At 36.3% G+C, this 21,148-nt stretch overlaps 2 protein-coding genes and 1 pseudogene across 7 annotated transcripts in view; 2 read left to right on the top strand and 1 right to left on the bottom strand.

Moving 5' to 3' along the window:
• Cip2a (cellular inhibitor of PP2A) overlaps positions 1–17,060 on the bottom strand; it is a 42,077-nt gene extending 25,017 nt beyond the window's left edge. The window contains exons 1-8 of the mRNA XM_090346873.1: positions 16,745–17,060; positions 11,984–12,131; positions 8,067–8,179; positions 6,969–7,063; positions 6,499–6,595; positions 4,492–4,614; positions 4,197–4,342; positions 1,398–1,473 (exon numbers count right to left, since the gene is read on the bottom strand). Coding sequence (XP_090202999.1) covers positions 1,398–1,473; positions 4,197–4,342; positions 4,492–4,614; positions 6,499–6,595; positions 6,969–7,063; positions 8,067–8,179; positions 11,984–12,131; positions 16,745–16,846 — 900 coding nt within the window. The 5' untranslated portion in view covers positions 16,847–17,060. The remainder of the gene's footprint in view (positions 1–1,397; positions 1,474–4,196; positions 4,343–4,491; positions 4,615–6,498; positions 6,596–6,968; positions 7,064–8,066; positions 8,180–11,983; positions 12,132–16,744) is intronic.
• On the top strand, positions 11,488–11,626 carry LOC150069383 (U6atac minor spliceosomal RNA; annotated as a pseudogene).
• Positions 16,725–21,148, top strand: part of Dzip3 (DAZ interacting zinc finger protein 3) — a 72,215-nt gene continuing 67,791 nt past the window's right edge. For 3 of the 6 annotated variants that reach the window (XM_090346863.1, XM_090346854.1, XM_090346835.1), the window contains exon 1: positions 17,215–17,378. The gene's annotated coding sequence lies outside the window, so the exon portion shown is untranslated. The other 3 variants (XM_090346842.1, XM_090346857.1, XM_090346851.1) reach the window with 3 other exon arrangements.

The following is a 21,148-nucleotide window of genomic DNA, read 5'->3' as shown; positions in this document are numbered from 1 at the left end:
TCATTCTCTTTCAGACTTTCTATACTGTTGTAAAGTTTTGACTTCATGTTCTAAATTTCCAATATAGTTTAATTTGTTTAGGTTAAATAGGTTATTGCTATACTTCTTCCACTCTAAGAATTCTTACTTAGCATTTAGAACATGTATTTACAGTCATGCTATAAAATTTAATTTAAACTAGGGATAATTCTCATATTGCATGAGAATTTTAGAACCTGGAGTTCAAAATATCCAAGATATATCGTCTGAGTTCTTCATCTAATGAAAATAATCTAGAAAGAACTCTTGGCAAACCTTAAACGAGAAGGGCAAAGACAAAACAAGCACAAAAGTGAAACACTGTCAAATAACAAACTTGTACTATTTCAAGCCCTCTACAACAGCTAGACTGTTTCTGATAATTCAAAACCATACTGGTTTTTAGACTTTCTTTCCTTCTTTAAATACTCACGAAGGTCTAGTCTAAAACAAAAGTTCAACTTCATATCAGACGAAAACTGAATTCTAGATGGGTTATAGTTATACATAGAAAAGCTACCAAAAAAACATAGCAATTCATCTTTTGACTTTGGAGTACATCTAGATTTCTTAAATCAGATACAAAATCGATTAATTCAATCTAGGTTCATTATGGCTCAGTGATAGCATACCTGCCTAGCAAGCTTGAAGCTTGAGACCCTGAGTCTAAACCTTAATATTACCAAAAATGAAACATTTTATTAAAACAGGAATTAAGCGCTAGTAAAATCAAGATAATATTAAAAGAGTGACAAAGGTAACTAAGACTAGAAGATAATTGCATAAAATAAAATTATATAGCATACATAGCTCAAATATTTACATTTGAATACCTATAAAAAGTAAAAGTCTACCAAAAATACTCCTAGATATTTGAGACACAAAACAGTTAATGAGTGTGAAAAGGTATTAAACATTAGTTATCATTAAGGAAATACATGCTTTAATTATAATGCAATACTAATTTTAAACACCTGAATGATTAATCTGTAAATACTCAATAATGACAAGGTTGCAGAATAATCAAGTCTTCTATGTAAATATGACCAAACTCTTTGGCAGAGTGTTCCATAGTAGCTAATGAAGACATGTAGATTTTGTGACTCAGTAGTTAGAATCCTAGCTACCCAGGCAAAATAATATGGTTAGAAGTCAGTATAGTGATTATCTTTGTAAAAAGAGGTCAGAAAAGGGTACATGTTGATTAAAAAGAATTATCAAAAGGGCTCTAGAGAAACTGTGATGTTTTATTCTAATCTCAATATATTTATTCAATTGCTATACACCTGTTATACACAGTTGTAATATTCACAGAATAGTACGCGGAAAGTCTTTTCTGCACGTTAGTTTTTTTAAACTGTAAAATAAAATATACAAACCTTTGAAGAAGAATCAGGATCTTTTCCATTAAGAAGACTTAATACTTGGTTAAGACATGAAGAAAAGTGTTCATACCTACATTTAAAATAAAAAAGTATAGCATAAATGGTAATGATGGACTATTGATGTACTAAATGGACTTATAAGATAAAAATACAACCTAATCAACCTATTGATTACCATAATCCATGGCTGACGAGAAGGTGGGTGCAATTTATGGTGAATGCTCAGTACTATTAGAAAGCACTGCATTATATATTGCTAGTCCAGATCAAAATTCAGTATTTGAAACATGGTTATGGCTAAATGTGTATGGCTATTGCACCATTTTTTGTAAAGCTGAAAGTTCATAAAGTTGGGAAATACCTATATTTAAAATCTGGTATGTATTTTACCACAGTGTTACATACAGTGGCTTAGACACTTATTAAATACACTTAATTCAGTCATGGGAGTTGTGACATTAATGAGTCATGGAAGTTTTTAGTATGTAAACTGTCTTATATGTTTTATTAGATTGTGAAGGGTACAGGAAAATGCTAATAAGTTACATGGCTATTTATATAAAAAACCCCTAAAAATATCAAGTATTAAGCAGGCTCTTTTGAAATTCTTTAAAACTATCTTTAAGTAGTTGTAAAAAGAAAGTGCAATCTAACAAAGAAATTTACAAATATAATGCACCTTGATCTGTGCCACTCCCTTCAACATTTTCATAAATTAGGCTCTTTACACACAGAAATATCCACAACCATTTTATACAACTCTAAGAGGTACAACTTACATTATTTTCTATGTGATTAGTGCATCTTAGAATCAGAATAATACCTAAGAGAGCAAAGAATTTAATGATGGAAACAGAAAGTGGTAGCACAAATGAAAGAAAAGTAAAACATTATATAACATTATATTACATAATAGAACATTATATGGGTTAATATATGGGATGCTATAGAACAAAATATGATTATCTAGCCTACATTTGCCAGAGAAGACCTATTAGGTTAGGCATATCAGAATTATGACTTATGGGAGGTTGTGGTTTCTACTTATTGTTTCAAATGATTAAACAAAAGAAAAGAATATAGAAAAATAAAGTTGAGAGGTAACTAAGATTCTGGTTTGGAGTGAAAATTTTGTTGTTGTTGTTGATTGTGGGACCTGAACTCTGGACCTGGGAGTTGTCCCTGAATTCGTCAGCTCAAAGCTACTGCCCTACCACTTTAGCCACAGTGCCACTTCTGGTCTTCTAATGATTAAATGGAGATAAGAGTCTCACGGACTTTTTACTGCCCAGGCAGGCTTTGAACTGAGATCCTCAGATTGGAGCTAAAATTTAAAAGCAATAAAAAAAATTTTTAAAGACCTGAAAGTTGAAAACATTTATAACTAAAAGGAAAGAGACAACTGAATAGTAAGTACTGAGAGGGGAAATCAGCTGAAAAAAGGATTTACTATATATATAGTAAGATATATTTATATATTTATATATACAGTAAGATATATTTAATGAAAGAAACAAAATGAAAACAAGGAAAGAACTGAGATAAATAAAAGTAAAAGGAATGATATTGATCAATATATATTGCATTCATAAACTGTCTTATTAAATGGCAACTCCTTTGTACAATTACTTAAAGGTAATTTTTTAAGTAAAGTTATGGAGGAAAAATTAAGCAATCTCCAATCAGATGAGATTTTTTTAAATTTATGTGTAAAACAAAGATAAAGCCATCTTCTGAATACAAGGTAGCAAAATGAAAGTAATATAGGCAATGAAAAGCTAAAACAGGAATAACTGTAAGTAGACTGTCTTAGAAAAACAGCACGATGTTTTCAAGCTTTGATTAGGGAATTAAGTTAGGCTGTGAAACAGTTTATGATCAAATATACAGCAAAATGAGAAGACTTTGCTAGCAGTGATTATTGAGTTTTAGTTTGCATATAGGAAAAAAATACAACAGAGAGATTTAAGCAGAGATTAGCAACGTCTTACTGATACTAAATCAGATCACATTTCTGGTCTCCTAAGAAAGGTATGTCCAAAACTTTTTTCAATGCAACTCAAAGTTATTTAGCACTATCTTGGCAGCCAGAACTGACATGCATAGATAGTAGGAAGCTCAGAGAAAGGTGAGGCAGATATAAGAAGGGAAATTTTAGCGCTATTCCTTCATTTTAGTAGTTATTTCCCTTGTTCTTAGCTTTATTTTTTACACTTGGATGTGGTTTCTTAAAATATTACGGACTGACTTTATATTCTCATACTGCTAAGACTCCATTCTCTCCCAGTGTCTCATGGTAGTAGGAATTCAGTAAATGTTCCTATCTATGGATAATGAGTCAATTTAACTCTTTCAAACTACCTCAGTAATTCTATACTTTAGGACTACAATGTAGCTTAGGCACTGGGAAAATTTAACATGAGATGCAAAAAAAAAAGAAGTGAGTTCTTCGGAAAATAATTACTTGATCACAAGATGTCTGTGTTTTACAGAATGATACAATCGTACTAATCTAAGACTTAAGTGTGTGTGGACACACACACACACACACACACACACACACACACACACACACACCACTCAAGCACCCTTAAAGTTATATTTTAATATTTCAGCTCAGGAAAAGGAAAAATATGATAATAAATCATTACAACATTCCAATTCAGTTTACTAAGAATCAGAAAAATCTAGGTCTATTTTAGTAAAAAAAAAATACAGTTTATTTAACAAATATACCTTATTTTAAAAAAAAAAAAGAAAAAAAATTTCTAAGTTTGCTGAATTGATTCATACCTGGTAAGATAATCAGCAATTTTAGGATTCTTAAGGAGATCCATTAACAGGTCAACTGAATACTTTCTTGTTAGGGTACCATCACCATTTATGAGAATATTAAATATTAACTGAAAAGTTTGATGAATGTTTCGAGCATGGAAGAGCTTAAAAGCAAATTAGGAAAGATGTATTATACACAAAATGTAAAATGAAACCATTATATAGTTTTAAAAAATTCAATGATTTTTAAACTTCAAATTAACTTTATATATATATATATATATATATATATATATATATAAATCATACTTACCTTTTCTCCCACCTCTTCATTTAGTGTCAAACTGGACAATATTGAAAGTGCAAATACAACCACAGTTAAGCTACTGTGAGCTAGAAATGCAATAAGAGTTCGATAAAAGGATTTCACATTGTTCTGAGGGGAAAAAATTAGAAAAAAATTATGTTTTATATTCTGATTTAAAAAGTATGTACTTTAGAATAGATAAAGTCACTAACCATTCATCAACTCTTCTAAACAAATGGTTGTACCTACATGAAAATGGAAATAAGAAGCCTTAAGATTAGTGAGGGAAGGGTTGACTCTGATCAAGATGCATGCCTTGTACATATAAACATACTTATTAAACTGAAACATAGTTAAAATTTTAAGGTAGTTATTTCAGAGTACTTGTTATAATAACTACAGAAAGAAAATGGCAATGATAATGGTTTTCAAATAAAATTTGAAATTTTCTCATCTCCCAATAAATATTTCACAGATGTCAGGCTGTCAACATTCATAATGGAGAATGAGTGCGTATGTAAACACTGCAGCAAAAGCTTTAACATTTTAAGCTGGATGAGGTGATTTACACCTGCAATCTTAGCTACCTGGGAGGGAAGTAGAGGACAGCCCAGCCAAAAGCAGGGTGAGGATACCATCCTGACAATTAAGGTAGGTGTAGTGGTATACATCTGTGATCCTAACTACAAGAAGATATAGGTAGGAGGATCATTGTATAGGTTAGCCCTAGGAAATCTATAAAACCTACCTAAAAAATAATGAAAGCCAAAAAACAAATCCCCCAAAGGGCTCAAACCTAGCAAGTATGAAACTCCAAGTTCAAACTCTAGCACAGAGAAAACAAACATATATTTAAAAGACAAAACCTATCTTAACTCAGGGAATTCTATGATGTAAGGAAGGAAGAAACTATTCAGTCAACTAGAGTGTCTTGTGCTATACATTTTGAGACAACTAGTCTTCACATCTACTTTTTACTATATATGTGGGCTTAGGATACCATTCAAGAAGTGTGTGAGATGCTTACTTTCATATATTACTGATTATAATATACATAGGCTATAATGAACAAGCACTCATCCTTTGTTATAAAGTTTTTAACTTTTTAGAAAGAAAAAATACATGTGCATACCCCTTCCCCCTCAGAGCTCTCTTCCTTTTTATAACACCTTTCAAACATTTCCCTGACACGAAATAGGGTCCATCTGAAAATAAGACAAGGTCAGAAAAACCCCAACAATTGAACAAGTTAAGTAATATTTAGTTCAAATTCTGGATACAGTACAAAGGTTCAGTTAAGTTCACTGCGATCCCTAACTTATTGTAAGTACTAGAATTTGAAACTTAGATACTTGTTCATGAGTCTTTCCAGAATACTTGCACTGCTGCCGGGCACAGTGGTTCACACCTGTAATCCTAGCTACTCAGGAGGCTAAGATCTGAGGATCAAAGTTCAAAGCCAGCCCAGGTACAAAAGGGCCTGAGACTTATTTCCACTTAACTTCTAGAAAATCGGAAGTGGGGCTTGGCTCAAGGGTAGGGCAGTAGCCCAGGGATAGGGTGGTAGCCTTGAGCTGAAGAGCTCAGGGACAACACCCAGGCTGAATTCAAGCCCATGACCCCCCCCCCCACCCTGCCGCCCCTCCACACACACACAAAAGAATAGTTGTACTGCTAACTGTGAAAACACAAGAATGAAGTAAATGAGACTGCCAATAAGATGCCTATCTTCTATTACATATACAATAGCTTTGCAATTCTTGCATGACTATTTGTGATGAATAATGGGATGTTACAGAGGGAAAAGTTTTAGAAAACAGTATGTGTATTGTCTTACAGTCTTCAATAGGAATTCAAGTTATTTACCCATTAGTTTCTATATTACATTTGATGGGTCAGCTGAAAAGTCCTAAGTAAAATGATTTTTAAAGAAAATATGCAAATACTCATAAACATAAAACCAAGTAGAAAAATAAAAAGAAAACTATAAAATATTTTAAATAAACTTCTTACCAAACTCTTTATGTATGTTTGAACAGACAGATTATGACGACAAAGATTTGCCAGTAATCCCAGACAAGGCATTGTTAATTCATCTTCAGAAGATTGACTTATTTTTCATTGGTGTTGTATTTAAAGAAAAATAAAACATTAAAGGTACAAGTTTATTCTAAACTAATCAACATGACATAATAATTTAGATTTTATTCAAAAGAAGACAATTATACCCTAAATAATAATGCATATTTCATATTTGAAATTAAAATATCAATCATTTTGACATTTTTCTACCATAATCTTTTTGTTTCATTCATTGTAGTTACAAAATTAAAGCTACTTAGCAAAAGTTTGTCCTTGAAATCATCTAAAAGGAATAAATCTTCTAAAAAACTAAACATTTATGTAAGAACTCTTTATCATATGATCTTAGTTTAAAAATAGATCCATAAATTATCTGATAACAAATTTGATTGTATACTCACATATGATCTATCAGGAATGTAATTAAGTCATCTATATTGGAACCAGAATGGAAAATTTTGACATTATAAGTCAACCTCTGCAGAAGTTGAATGCACTGAGAATAAAGAAAAGAATTATAAATATAAACATGACAAAATAGTACCTGCTCAGAATAATAAACTATTGTAAATATTTTCAGCATGTCTTCATTTTAGAAGGAAAAGTTAAGAGGAAGAACTATGGTACTTAAGTTTGTTTTTATAACCATAAAGAAAGCAGTAATATATATGCGTATTTGGTTATTTGAAATAGGATAGGGAAGGGGGGGGAAATAAGATGAGGGGCAGGGGTGGGGGGAGGGAAATGGGGACCAAGACATGAAAAGGGTATCAATGTATGTGAAGTAATGCACCTTCTATCTGGAGAATATAATGTAACCCTTCTATTAATTACAATAAAAAGTATATGAAAAAAAAGATTAAAAAAAAAAAGAAAGCAGTAATAGTACTAAGAACCTTAGGGTTCCTGTCTCCAGTTCCACATTTCTACACACTGTATCTCAAACATAGCAGAGTCATTGCGATGGTCTGAGTGTGGCTTAACTGTGTCTAGTCAAGGGTTTACTTTGATTAAAGGCTTAACTTACAGGATAAGGTTATATGGAAATGATGGAACTTCTGGAAGATCCTAAGGGAAGCATAACTACTTTCCAAGTAAAGAAGCTAGCCTGCCTGGCCTGATTTGCTCATGGTTCAAAATCTGATATTCTCCCATCAGTGCTATCTGCCATAATATGACAACATCCAGAAGGGTTTTTTCAGAATTGATTTATTGGCAGATACCATATTCATGAACCTACAAAACTGTGAATAAACTGAATTTCCTTAGGTCCTTACACACAAAGATGATCAGCACAGTAATCACCTCTGTTTACTTATGACAAGAAACTTCAAGGCAGGCTAAAATATTTAGTGATTAAAAACAGTGCCTACCTCATGTCATGGGATACCATCATATATATACTATAAGGTAGTAGTGTGTAAAAAATATCAGTTTAGATATAAATATAAGGAGAAAGAATAGATGTTAAGTGATAGTGTGGTTATGAGTCTGTATACCTGCAAAAATACTGAATCACTGTGGCAAGTGCCGCTCCGACAAACTACTCCTGCTAGCACAATATTCAGATTGTATGTATTCTGAAGGCAGTCTCTAGTTTCGTTGTCTACAGCTTTAAGGAAAACAAAATGGCACAAATCATATCTTTTTCATATACGGTCTTCATAAACAAAAAGGAAATCATTTTAATCCATTTAAACTTATGAAGGAAAATAAAATATAACGAAAACACAAGCATTTTATCAATGTCCTCCAATTCAAACATTCAAATGATTTTTGGATAAAGAATAAAGAAGGAAAAAAAAAACCGTGTTTTAATTTATTTATAGAAATTTTGTTTTCAAAAGAATATACCTGACAGAGTTAGGAGCATAGCCTAGTGGTAGAGTGCTTGCCAAGCATGCACAAACCCCTAGGTCCTATTCCTTGGTACCACATACTCAGAAAAAGCTGGAAGTAATGCTGTGGTTCAAGTGGAAGAACACTTGTCTTGAGCAAAAGTGTCTAAGGACAGTGCCCAGGCCCTGAGTTCAAATCCCAAGACTGGCAAAAATATATATACACACACATATATGCATATATATTATACACACTGTTATGCATATACCTGTAACTCTAGCCCTCAGGAACCTGAGGCAACAGTTTAACCTTGCTTGAGATGCATAGTGAGATTCTGGGTTAACAAAGTAACATTACTACTTAGACTTTTTAAAATTTCTACAACACAAAGTTTATTTACCTAAATAAAAAAGTAACTTAAAAATAATTGAAATTTGAATATATTTAAATGTTGAGAGTGACTAACATCATCACTGTTAGATGTTGTTGAAAGAAAAGTTTGTGGAAGCTGGACAGTGGCTCATACCTCCTAGCTACTCAGGAGGCTAAGATTTGAGGATCCCGGTTCAAAGCCAGCCCAGGAACATAGGCCGAGAGACTCATCTCCAATTAATCACTAGAAAATGGTAAGTGGGGTTGTGGCTCTAGGGGTAAGGCAGTAGGCTTGAGCTGAAGAGCTCAATGACAACACCCAGACCCAGGGTGAGGGTGGTAGCCTCGAGTTGAAGACCTCAGGGACAGGACAGCACCTAGGCCCACAGTTCAAGCCCCACTGACATAGCAAAAAAAAAAAAAAAAGCTTGTGGAAAGCATTTTTTTTTTTTTTTGCCAGTCATGGGGCTTGAATTCAGGACCTGAGCACTGTCCTTGGACTTTTCTCAAGGCTAGAGCTCTACCACTTGAGCCTCAGCACCACTTCCAGTTTTCTTATGTATGCAGTACTGAGGAATCGAATCGGGGTCTTCATGCATGCTAGGCAAGCACTCTACCATTAGGCCAAACTTCCAACCTCATGGAAAGTATTTTTTAGAAAGAAATAGCTAGGGCCCGGGAATTTGGCCTAGTGGTAGAGTGCTTGCCTCACATGCACAAGGTTCAATTCCTTGGTACCACAAGCACAGAAAAAAGCAGAGGAGGTGCTGTGGCTCAAATGGTAAAGCACTTGCCTTGAGGAAGCTCAAGGACAGTGGCCAGGCGCCGAGTTCAAGGCCCATGACTGAAAATAAAAAAAGAAAGATATATAATGGCTAACAAATTTTAAAATGAACTGTAAATTTTATGAGGAATTTATTAAGTAGAAACATAAAAATGTTCATTGATTATAACAGCAAAAAACTTGGACAAACAAAGTAGGAGAATGGCTGAGTAAGTTATGTTTCCTGTTACATGTTATGAAACTATGAAGGTAGCAAAAACAGTGATATGGGGAAGAATGTCTGGATCTTTATACCCCTTATTTATTTGTACTATTATCAACCAACCAATGATCAAAAACTAGTAGTTACGACATAGAAAAATAACTGGAAAGATATGTACCAAACCATTAAATGACATTTTATCCTCCAAATGAAAATGATGAGAAAGGTTGATGGCAATGTGAATAATGGCTCCTAAAGAGGCACTGTGGTATAGGCCTGTAATCTAACTCTTTGGGGGGGGGGCGATGAGGGGGTCAACCTAAAGTAAAAGTTAAAAAAAGCTTAACTCTTAAGCCAGTAAGCCAGGTGTGCTGGCCAGTACCTGTGATTCTATGGGAGGCCATATGGAAGAAGATTGTACTGGCCCTAGTTAAATATACTATCTGAAAAATAAGAAAAAAACACAAAGAGGAAATGGAAAGACTTGGAAAAAATCACATTAAGTGAAGTAAGCCAGACTCAAAGGAACATAGGCTCAATGGTTTCCCTCATTTGTAACAATTAGTATTCATTTAGGACTCTTAGCAGAGGATTACAATAGTTCAAAACCTAGATATATTAAGGTCATATAGGATGAGACTAAATGAAAGGGTCTCTAGGATATGGAAACAAGAGGTTTATCTTGAATGATTGTTGTTCTTAATGTACTATGTTATTCCTCTTCTTCCTTTGTTGCCCTTTGGTTAATCTCATATTGTTACTGTATCTGACTTTGTTAGCTGGCATATTATATATATGTTTATTTGAACTAGGAAAGGGAAGGGGATTAAACAAGATGATTGGGAGGGGGTGGAGGGAGGGAAAGGGGAACAAAAACATGAGAAGAGGTATCAATGTGTGAGAAGTAATGCACCTACTATCTGGCGAATGTAACTGTAACCCTCATATATATTACCTTGAGAATGAAAAATAAAATGGGGGAAAGAAAAGAGAGACAAAAAATTTTTAAAAAGAAAAGAAAAAAACACAAAGGACCTGGCTCAAGAAATGGAAGAAATGGTGAGCCCATCAGCCCAAAGTTAAAAACTCCAGCAGAAAAAAAAAATTAACAGGTTCATGTTATTTTGCCCTCCCTATCTATGCTAGCTAATTTGGTAGCTGCTAGTCTATGTGTGGCTATTTAAATTTAGATTATTGAATACTAAAGATTTAGTCCTTTGGCCTTTTCCAATATTTCATAGGCCTGTTAGCTAAATGTAACTACTCTATTGGACAACACAGATTTACAAAGTTTCTATCACTAAAGAAATTCTATTGTTGAACTGAGAAATGCTGTTCCAGCTTAATACTTCTAGATAATGGGGTTTTTTTTACACTAATTATATTTTGATTTTGTAACTACAAATAAATATTTCACACCTCTTTGCACAAACAAATCAAAGAGAAATTCATTGAGGGGACTATTTAGTGGACATACGAAAGCTAAACATATGGTTAAAAAATAGAAGGAACAGGAGTTTGGCCTAGTGGTAGAGTGCTTGCCTAGCATGCACAAACATCTGGGTTCAATTCCTCAGTACCACATACATAGCAAAAAGCCAGAAGTGGTGCTGAGGCTCCAGTGGTAGAGTGCTAGCCTTGAGAAAGTCCAAGGACAGTGCTCAGGCCCTGAGCCCAAGCCCAGGACTGGCAAAAAATAAAGTAAAATAAAGTAGAAGAAACAGTGTTATATGAAAGGAGACAAGGTGAGCACTCCCCTGACAAGGATGGAAGAGACCCTTGGGCCTGACAACACGCATACGGTTAAGGCACTGCCATCTACTTCATGGAAAAAAAAAAAATAGAAGAAACAATCATTATTTATCAATTCAATGTAGTCTATCATTTCCCTAATAGGTAGTTATGATTTGCTATCTGGAACATTTAATATTGGTATTTCATGTGCACAGCTTTGTTTTAAAATTCAAAAGTAGCACAATATTTTCTAGAGTGCTTTCTATTCTGTAGAAAATGGAATCTTTTGGTATACATTCGCTGAACAATTTTAAGCAACTATATACATGTACACAGACTTATAATACATAGTAATTCTTGCGAGTTCTGCACTTAAGAAATCTCTTGAATGTGAATAAGCAACAGATTCTACAATTAAATCAGAACTTTAAAAAATATTAAATTTATTATCTATCTTATAAAACCTGATAAACAAAGTGCCTTACCTAATTGAGAGAGCAAACTGATAATACTTAAGATGAGTGAAGCACTTATATTTGGGTCTTCAAGTAGCTCTACAAGGCAACTCAAGCATTCACTTGGCAAAATCTGATTTGATGTAAACAGACGTGTCAGCTTTTGTCCAGAAATTACCTGTAAAATGACCATTTAAAATGTGTTAGAGGGGCCGGGAGCTTGGCCTAGGGGTTAAAGTGCTTGCTTAGCATGCATGAAGACCCGGGTTCGATTCCTTGGTACCACATACATAGAAAAAAGCCGGAAGTGGTGCTGAGGCTCAAGTGGTAGAGTTCTAGCCTTGAGAAAGTTCAAGGACAGTGCTCAGGCCTTGAGCTCAAGCCCAGGGCTGGCAAAATAAAATAAAATAAAATAAAATGTGTTAGAATTGGAAATTTACTTTTTTATTCAAACAAAAAATTCAGTTTATTCCAAAGTGTTACTGTCAGTTTTGGAAAATTCACACAATTTTTTTCTAGATTAATTCCTCCATTTCTGGGTAATCAATTGGATTTTAGTTTACTTTCTTTTCCTCCAGCCAATTTTTCATTCTTATACAATCTATACTAGTATTATGTATTATACATTATTCTTCCATTTCACAAGCTAACCAATTTCTGATTATCCAGCAAGATTCATCTTCCTTTCTAAATTGAACACTCCATAAATTCAGATTAAAAAGTTGCACTAAAATATGGACACTAGTCACTCATATTTGTAATTCTATCTACTCAGGAAGCTATGATCTAAGAATCCTAGCTTGAAGCCAACCAGGGCAGACCAATCTGAAACTCTTATCTCCAGTTAACTATCTCTCTCCCCCTCAAAGAAAAAGGAGGTGGTGGGGTAGCTCAAATTGGTACAGTACTAAGTGAAGTCTTGAGTTCAAGCTCTATTACTAGTGTAAGAAAGGAAATTTCCATAGAACCAATGTTTGTTTTAAAAAAGAATTCTAGGCTGGGAGTTTGGCCTTGTGTTAGAGTGCTTGCCTAGAAAGCATGAAGCCCTGGGTTTGATTCCTTGGTACCAAGTATACATAAAAAGCAGGAAGTGGTGCTAGATTCAAGTACAGTGCTAGTCTTGAGCTAAAGAGCTCAGGAACAGCACCTAGGACCAGTGTTCAAGCCTCACTAACCAAATAAATAAATAAATAAATAAATAAATTCTAGTGTACTCATTTCACCTTCTTTCATAAAAGAATATGATGACCCCAAAATAACTATATGATTGCTCATTCTGAAGAAATAAGTTCAGCAACTCTGAGATTACACAGAAAAAAATAGTAATCTAGAAATTACAAAATCATAGCTAGGGTAAGCTATAATTAATATTTTTGAAATTCCATTTGAAATTCCTGTCCTATGATAGGGAGACAGAGACAGAGAAGCAGGAGACAAAAGAGGAGAGAAGAGAGAAGTGAAACAGAAAGATAAGTTTAAAAAAAGGATGGGGAAGGGAGTCAAAACCAGGGCCAGGTATGTTGATGCTTGCCTGTAATCTCAGTCTGAAGAAGTAGGAAGGTCTCAGTCTGTGGTTGGCCCCAGACACCCTATATGAAAAATAATAAAAGCAAGAAGGGTTTGGAGGTATGGCTCAAGTGGCAAGTACAATTTCTGAGTTCAAACCCTGTGTCACAAAAAAATTTTTAAAAAGGCAAAAATAATTGGCAATAACCATTAGTCTTACAAGTGCTTTACACTACATTACTAAGTATCTTTTTGTAAAAAGTGGTTGAGATTATTTTAGAATTAGACTATGTCTGCTGTAAATGCATATTTGAAAAGTAGACTACTTTGGCATCCTTTTAACCTTTTCTTTCCTAGCTCTCTTCTGTTCTCATTCTTAAATTTTTCTTCTATGAATCTAATGCATTGAGGTTCTCAAGTAAGTAGGTGTTTTAATGATATTGTTAGAGTAACAGTTTTTTTTTAAACTGTAAACAACAGATGAAATTACAGATACTAATAAACATTTGGGGTAGTAAACTAAAGTGAGCGTTCTGAACATTGCTCTTTCACCTATCATTAAGGTAGCTCACCACATGATTAAGACATTTTTTTGTTTTATACATAATTTCCCCAAAGGACTATACATAAATCTTAACATCTAGTAATTTTAATAATTATTTAATGCATCATATTTATATATCTAGTAATTATAAAACTTGATACAATATAATTTTTAAAATCTGCTTTACAAAGTTTCCTTTTACTAATAATACTTTATGAAAATATAATTTATTTCAATAATCACTACTTTAATATCACTTACTTTGGCCTTGAATGAGGTACTTTACCTATATGTTACTTACTTTCACCATCATAGTTCTATAAGATGAGTACTATTATTTTGCTTGTAGATGAGTTAATTGAGGCCATGACAATACAGGAGCAAAACTGGGCTTTCTATCCCAGCACACTTGTTTTGCAATCTTTGTTTTTAATCACTAAATTTTCAATCAGTAGTACCAATGTTAGTGCAAACACCATCATCAAGAAACAAATTAGCTCAGCCTAGCTCTACCAAACATAAAATAGACAAGGCTCCACTTTTTCATCCAGTATAGACAGAGTTTAGAAGCACAAGCTCAGAATGAAAAAAATCCCCTTTCACATGATAAACATTTCTGTATCCTCAGAAGTTGTTCTCACACGCAACAATATAAAATTTAAAATTGTATTTCTAAAAGGTTTTATTCCTAAAACTGAACATTCTGCTTATTTTTTGTATCCTGGAGTTTACATGCTCTCTCCTAATTGAGCTGCATGGCGTTAAAGATGGGACAGCTAATACCTTAAGCTTTGAGAGCCTTCGACAAGACAATAAATGAAAAAAGGAAAAAAAAAAAGTGTTCTTAAGAGATGGGTCCCTTGCTGGGTGCCAGTGGCTCACACCTGTAATCCTAGCTACTTAGGAGGCTGAGATCTGAGGATCAAGGTTCAAAGCTAGCTGGGGCAAAAAAGGACTTGAGACTCTTATCTCCAATTAACCTCCAGAAAAACGGGAAGTGGAGCTTGTCTCAAGGGTAGGGCAGTAGTCTTGAGCTGAGGAGCTCAGGGACCATGCCCAGACCCAGGGGTAGGATGATAGCCTTGAGCTAAAGAGCTCAGGGACAGTAGCACAGGCCAAGTTCAAGCCCATGGGGGTGGGGGGAGACAGAGGGAGACAGGGGGAGACAGGGAGAGACAGAGAGAGACAGAGAGAGACAGAGAGAGACAGAGAGGACACCTTAACTATTAATAGCATAAAAAAGCTTAAGAGAGAATGAACATATATTTTATATTCCTTTCCTAGCAGGATGATGTTGTACAATTAAAGGCCATCTTTGTAGAACTTGTTCACCTGTCATTGATACACTAGCTTTTGTCACAGAGTTAATTTAACAAGTAGAATATATTTTAAAATCCTGTTTGATGTTGAGAGAGGAAAATGTGGGAAAGAATGGATGTAATTTTTATTTATCTGAGCTTAATTCTTTTTTGTTGTTGTTGTTCGTGGTTGTTGAACTCTGGTCCTGGGTGATGTCCCTGAGCTCTTTCAGCTCAAGGCTAGAGCTCTGCCACTTTGAGCCATCAGTCCCTGTCACTTCCAACTCTTCTGGTGGTTAATTGGAGCTAAGAGTCTCAAGGTCTTTTGTGCCAGGCTGGCTTTGAGAACCATGATCCCTAAATCTAAGCGTTTAGAGTAGCTATGATGACAGGCGTGAGCCATCCGTGCCTAGCTTGTTTAATCAGACTGAAGTTCATGATAGTTTGATTTTCAAGAACATCTAAGAAATGACAGCATGTGATTAGCAGACTAAACTCAAACAGTCTAAACCAAGAAAAATAATCACTGGGAATAGGGGGAGAAAGCAATTTAATTTAAAACTGTCAACGAAATATTTCGACAAATCGAAAAAAGTACTATTACTAGCAAGGGTGACAGCTTTTTTTTTTTTTAATTGTAAAGGTGATGTACAGAGGGGCTATAGTTAGATAAGTCGGGTAATGAGTACCTTTTTAAAGTAATGTCACCCCCTCTCATTTTCTCTGTTTTTTCCTACAGAGTGTCGAATGAGTAACACTGCTCAATTAGTTCACTTTTGTCCCACCATTTCTGTGCGTCCACTTTCAGATAAAAACAATCAGATCAAAACAACAAAAGGGGAAAAATGAAACAACTCTTGTTCCCCCTTCTTGGAGTTCGACGGACAGTATTTGGTCATAAGCCCGTCGAGCTATTGAGGGTGGTTGGTTCTTAATTCAAACAAAGCTGCGAAACTAACTTGCTATTTGAATTCAAAGCCAGTTCAAAGGGAGGCAGTGCTGAGATTATTTCTAGAGCACAAAACCAACTTTTAGGAATAGCTGTGCATTGTCAAGAAACAGAGGAAGACAAATGCAGTCAACATGTCCCAGGCTTCAGGGTCCCCACCCCCGTCACGGCCTCGGGTGGGGGCTCGGCTACCCGCGACTCCCAGGTCTTCGCCAGCACGGAAGGACAACCCGAGACAAGAAGCGCGGCCCCAGGCGGCGTCCAGGGCGGCCCCGCCTCGGCCGGGCCGGGGGCGAGCAGCGCGGCCCCGTCTCTCCCGGGCCCGGGGGCGAGCAGCGCGGCCCCGTCTCTCCCGGGCCCGGGGGCGAGCAGCGCGGCCCCGTCTCTCCCGGGACCGGGGACGAGCAGCGCGGCCCCGTCTCTCCCGGGTCCTCCGGAGAGCCGAGGTTGACGAGCAGATGAAGCTGTTCGGTCCGGAACCCGAAACCCCTCACCTCCAGATGTCGCAGAAGCTGCGCAGCATTCGCCTCTGACTTAACGGCTTTGTACTGACTGATGGTCAGGAGCAAAGACTTGAGGCAGGCGGTGGAATCCATCGCAATGGGAAGCGGCCCGGTCGCCAGAGCCGCCAAGCCCTTAAGGTGCGCTCAGGTCTCCAGCTTTCACCGCGCTTTTTTTTGACTTTTAGGCCCCGCCTCCCGCTCCTCCCCCCAACCCCTTAGCTCAGAAGCTTCCGGTTCCGGTCAAGCACCGGAAGTTTGAGGCATCCTAGCGGAGTGCTCTCTAAGAAGGGCGGGGTGGGCCCCCCAGAGGTCTTCGGGTCTGTGCAGTCAGGGTGGGAGCCGCCCCCTCCTGAACGACCTCCCCCCACCCCAACCCGCCCCGTTCCATACTCCCCGAGTGGCCGCGAGATTTGGACTTGAGATCTGTGCGGAGAAATCTCGCGAGAGCAGGGCCAGGGCTCCACCTGTGGAGGGGCGGTTAGGCAGGCGCCCGGGAGGTCCTTGTTCATCCGTGGGGCTCTGTTTTCCAGTGGGGAATCCTCGGCTTCCATGCCGGTGGCCCGGGTTTTCGTTTGTGCCTCGTCCCTCCACCCGAGAAATGGTCGGTTCCCCTAGTCTAAGAACGGTGAGGATCTCTGAAGAGAGTGAATCTTGGGGGCCTGGATTTGAAAGCAAGCGGCCTGGGCGGGGCCGCGTAAAAATAATAGTAATAATCATAACAACCTCGGAAGGACGTCCGCCCCCGAGGCTGGGAAATGAGCGTTTCTCCGGGAACAGCCCGTGACGGGTGGGGGTTCTGCAGCTAAAGGTGGTGAGAGCTTCGGGGGGGCCCCGCGGGCTGTGGCTCCCCACGCGCGTCGGGTTTTCGGCAGCCCGGCCCTGAGGGGGTTGATGGTGCACCTGGCACTTGTTGGCGGGGGGCGGTTTGCTCAGAGACGACGTTCCGCTTGTGTCTCGAACGGAGTGAGTCAGTGACTTGATTGGTTGGGAAGCTTTGTGTCTAAAATAATGCTAAACGAATAAAGCTTTGAAGTCCGGTGGTTAAGAAAACAATAGTAAGAAGTAGAATGACCTGGCTCGTTGCAGGAGAAATCCTATGGTTAACTGGACGCAGATGTTTGCATCACGACTTTTTTTTAAAGTAGTTTTTTTTTTTAATCCACGTACAATGATATCTGCAAGTTATGACTTGGTTTGGTCAGTTGTAACATTCAGGTAAAAAAAAAAAATAATGGGGATTCGCCCAAATGGGCTCGTTTATGGGCTTCTCCCATGTTTCAAGTTACTGGACATAGATGTGAGGTGGCTAGGGGGTTGCCAGGCAGGGAGGAAAGAGGGGAAGTATCTGCCCCTTGTAAAGGAACTGTGGGAAAGGGAGGTAGTCTCAAGAGAAAGTATTATTATTATTTTTTTAATCTGCTTAAATGAATAGCACCGTTTGTGATAGCCAAGGGGAACACTGGCCTTTCCCAGCATTGTATCTATGTTCTGTACTGCTTCAGGCTTTTCATAAAGGATGAGTAGAGTCTGTGGAAGATTGTTCACTCAGTAATCCGTTTAGATTCTACAACGTGCGAGGCACTGGTAAGGATGCCAGTAATAGAAGTGTGCAAATGAGATCATGTAGTGGTCTTAAAGACCGATATCGAATTAATCAGTGTAAAGAATCCACTTGACTGTCATAATTGTGCTGTCCGTGTTATAGATGACAGTAAATCGAGTGTTAAGAATGGTAGTGTCACCTATAAAATCATCGTGTTGAGGGTGATGTAAGGGCCATCTTCCTTTGTAAGTCTTGCATTTCAACTTAAGCAGTCACATAATTTTTGCATTTCATTCTGCATGGATATTAATATAAAGTTTATGGTTGTGAGAAGTACTGGCATCTTTAGCCAGTGACACTTGCATATCCTAATCACAGAGCTATATTTTAGATTCAAAAAAAAAAAAAAAGGAAATTGATCTTTGGTCCAGGTGGCTGAAGGAAATCTTGAGCTTGAACACTCCTGAATGCAGTGGTTGGTGATCTGTTTTTGAACTGGTCTAGTCATTTCATATTACAGAATATTCTGGCAACTGAAAAGGCTGTGATTTTGAGAGGAATAAGACTGAAAGTAGAAAGAATGGTTTAGCAGAATATTTACAAAGAATATCCGGGATAATTGAAGTAGAGATAGAAATGTCAAAAGTTGAAATATAAAGTTAAAATTTCAGAACTACTTTTAAGGATGAGTTCACAGGAGTTCGTAACTGGATATGAAGAGAGTGGAATGGATTCCAAGTTTGAAGGTTGTGTGTCTTGAGAAAATATAATTACTACTGAGTTAGTTGATAGTATTCAAATTATAACTGATGGTGAATGAAATTTTATATACTTTTATACCATTCTCATTAAGTTTATTTCTAAGTAGTAAACTTTGTTATTTTGACAAGAATTGCTTTAAAATTTTTTAGTTCTTTAAAAATAAAGGCACAGATCGTTGGTACATTTTAGGACAGCTATTAAAATCTTTTATTCTGGAGATCAGGAATGTGGCCTAGTGGCCTAGAGTGCTTTCCCAGCATGCACAAAACCCTGGGTTTGATTCCTAGCTACCACATATGCAAAAAATGCCAGAAGTGATGCTGTGGCCCAGGTGAGAGAATGCTACCCTTGAGCAAAAGAAGCTCAGGGACTATGCCCAGACCCTGAATTCAAGCCCTAGGACTGGCAAAAAAATAAAATAAAATAAATAACAATAAAAAATAAAATAAATACTTTTATTCTGTATGCTTTTATTCTGTCTTACCTATCTCTGACCTTTAATGATTTCATCTTTTCTGATATTTGTCTCAGATTATTATATTGTAATTGATATAACATGGGAAGTAGTAATGATACTGAATAACTTTAATAATAATAGGATTGAGCCAAAGAATTTTGAAACTTGCTATTTGTTGTTGAGTTGTGATATTTTTATTATGCTTTAGAGTTTGTTTTTTATATATTCATGGTTTTTAATATTTTCTAATTATTACCAAATGTTCACATTCATGCATTTTGTTTTCCTCCTTAAAAATATGGTGGCGGGACCAGGAGTTTAGCCTAGTGGTAGAGTGCTTGCCTAGCATGCACGAAGACCTGGGTTCGATTCCTCGGTACCACATACATTGAAAAAAGCTGGAAGTGGTGTTGAGGCTCAAGTGGTAGAGTGCTAAGCCTTGAGAAAGTCCAAGGACAGTGCTCAGGCCCTGAGCCCAAGCCCAGGACTGGCAAAAAAAAAAAAAAAAAAAAAGACTAGCGTGCACACACACGCACACAAATAGCTCCTAGAAATAAAAGCTGTGCATTCATATTAAAAAAAAAAATGGGGGCTCAGAGTTTGGCCTAGTGGTAGAGTGCTTGCCTAGCATGCACGAAGACCGGAGTTTGATTCCTTGGTACCACATACTTAGAAAAAATGCCGGAAGTGGTGCTGAGGTTCAAGTGGTAGAGTTCTAGCCTTGAGAAAAATCCAAGGACAGTGTTCAGGCCCTGAGCTTAAGCCCAGGACTGGCAAATAATAATAATAATAATAATAATAATAATAATAATAATAATAATAATATTTCAGTGACTCATGTTGCTCCTTTAAATTTTGGATAGTTACAATAACTAATATTTACAGAATATTTTCCAAGCCCTGTTATAAGAACTTTCTATAACAGCCCCATACTGAATTAAGATTATCATCTTTTTATAGATAAAAGTAAGAACGGTGAAGTAATTTGTATGTCATAGGCAGTAATAATAAATTAGAGATTTGGTATGCTACAGATTTAATTTTCTGATGTTTTATATCTGTGCTCTTAAGAATTTTTAGTGCCTTTTCCATGATTTCTCCATTTGTAATATAGGTTATGTGTAACTTTTGAAAGATGACTATGTTTCGTAATTTTTAATGATGGAGTACTGTGCATTTTAATAGTAATTATTTGATTCCTATAGATGAATACACTGGTATATAAGATTAATCCTGATAGCAGTTCAGTCGTATATCTTAGGAGATGTTTGAATTGCTAATGTATCTTTAGTTCAGATAATTTTTCTACTTTTTTAAAAGTTAATTAAAATATTTAGCATACAATGTTTTCTGATTAATCTTGTTAGTATAAAGTTACATGTAGTATTCCATTAATAGTGTTCATGTCTTTGTAGTTTTAAATTTCCCTTTTCATTATAAAATTGTCTATTTTTTTCCTTTGTTGTGGTTTTAAGGGATTTTCCATTTTATTTAACTCTCAAGAACCAATTTGCCTTTTGTTGTTCTTATATTCCGTTTATGTCAGAATTACTAATTATACATTTCCTTTTTAAATTCTGTCCAATGAAGTCTTAGTATATTTGTATTTTTTTTCTAAAAAGTTATTTGTCTT

The sequence above is a fragment of the Megascapheus bottae genome, chromosome 1 (assembly GCF_031878675.1).
Source record: "Megascapheus bottae isolate mThoBot1 chromosome 1, mThoBot2.hap1, whole genome shotgun sequence".
Classification (NCBI taxonomy): Eukaryota; Metazoa; Chordata; class Mammalia; order Rodentia; family Geomyidae; genus Megascapheus; species Megascapheus bottae.
The sequence above is the reverse complement of the archived record's forward strand: the minus strand, read 5'-3'. Positions and strand labels throughout refer to the sequence as shown.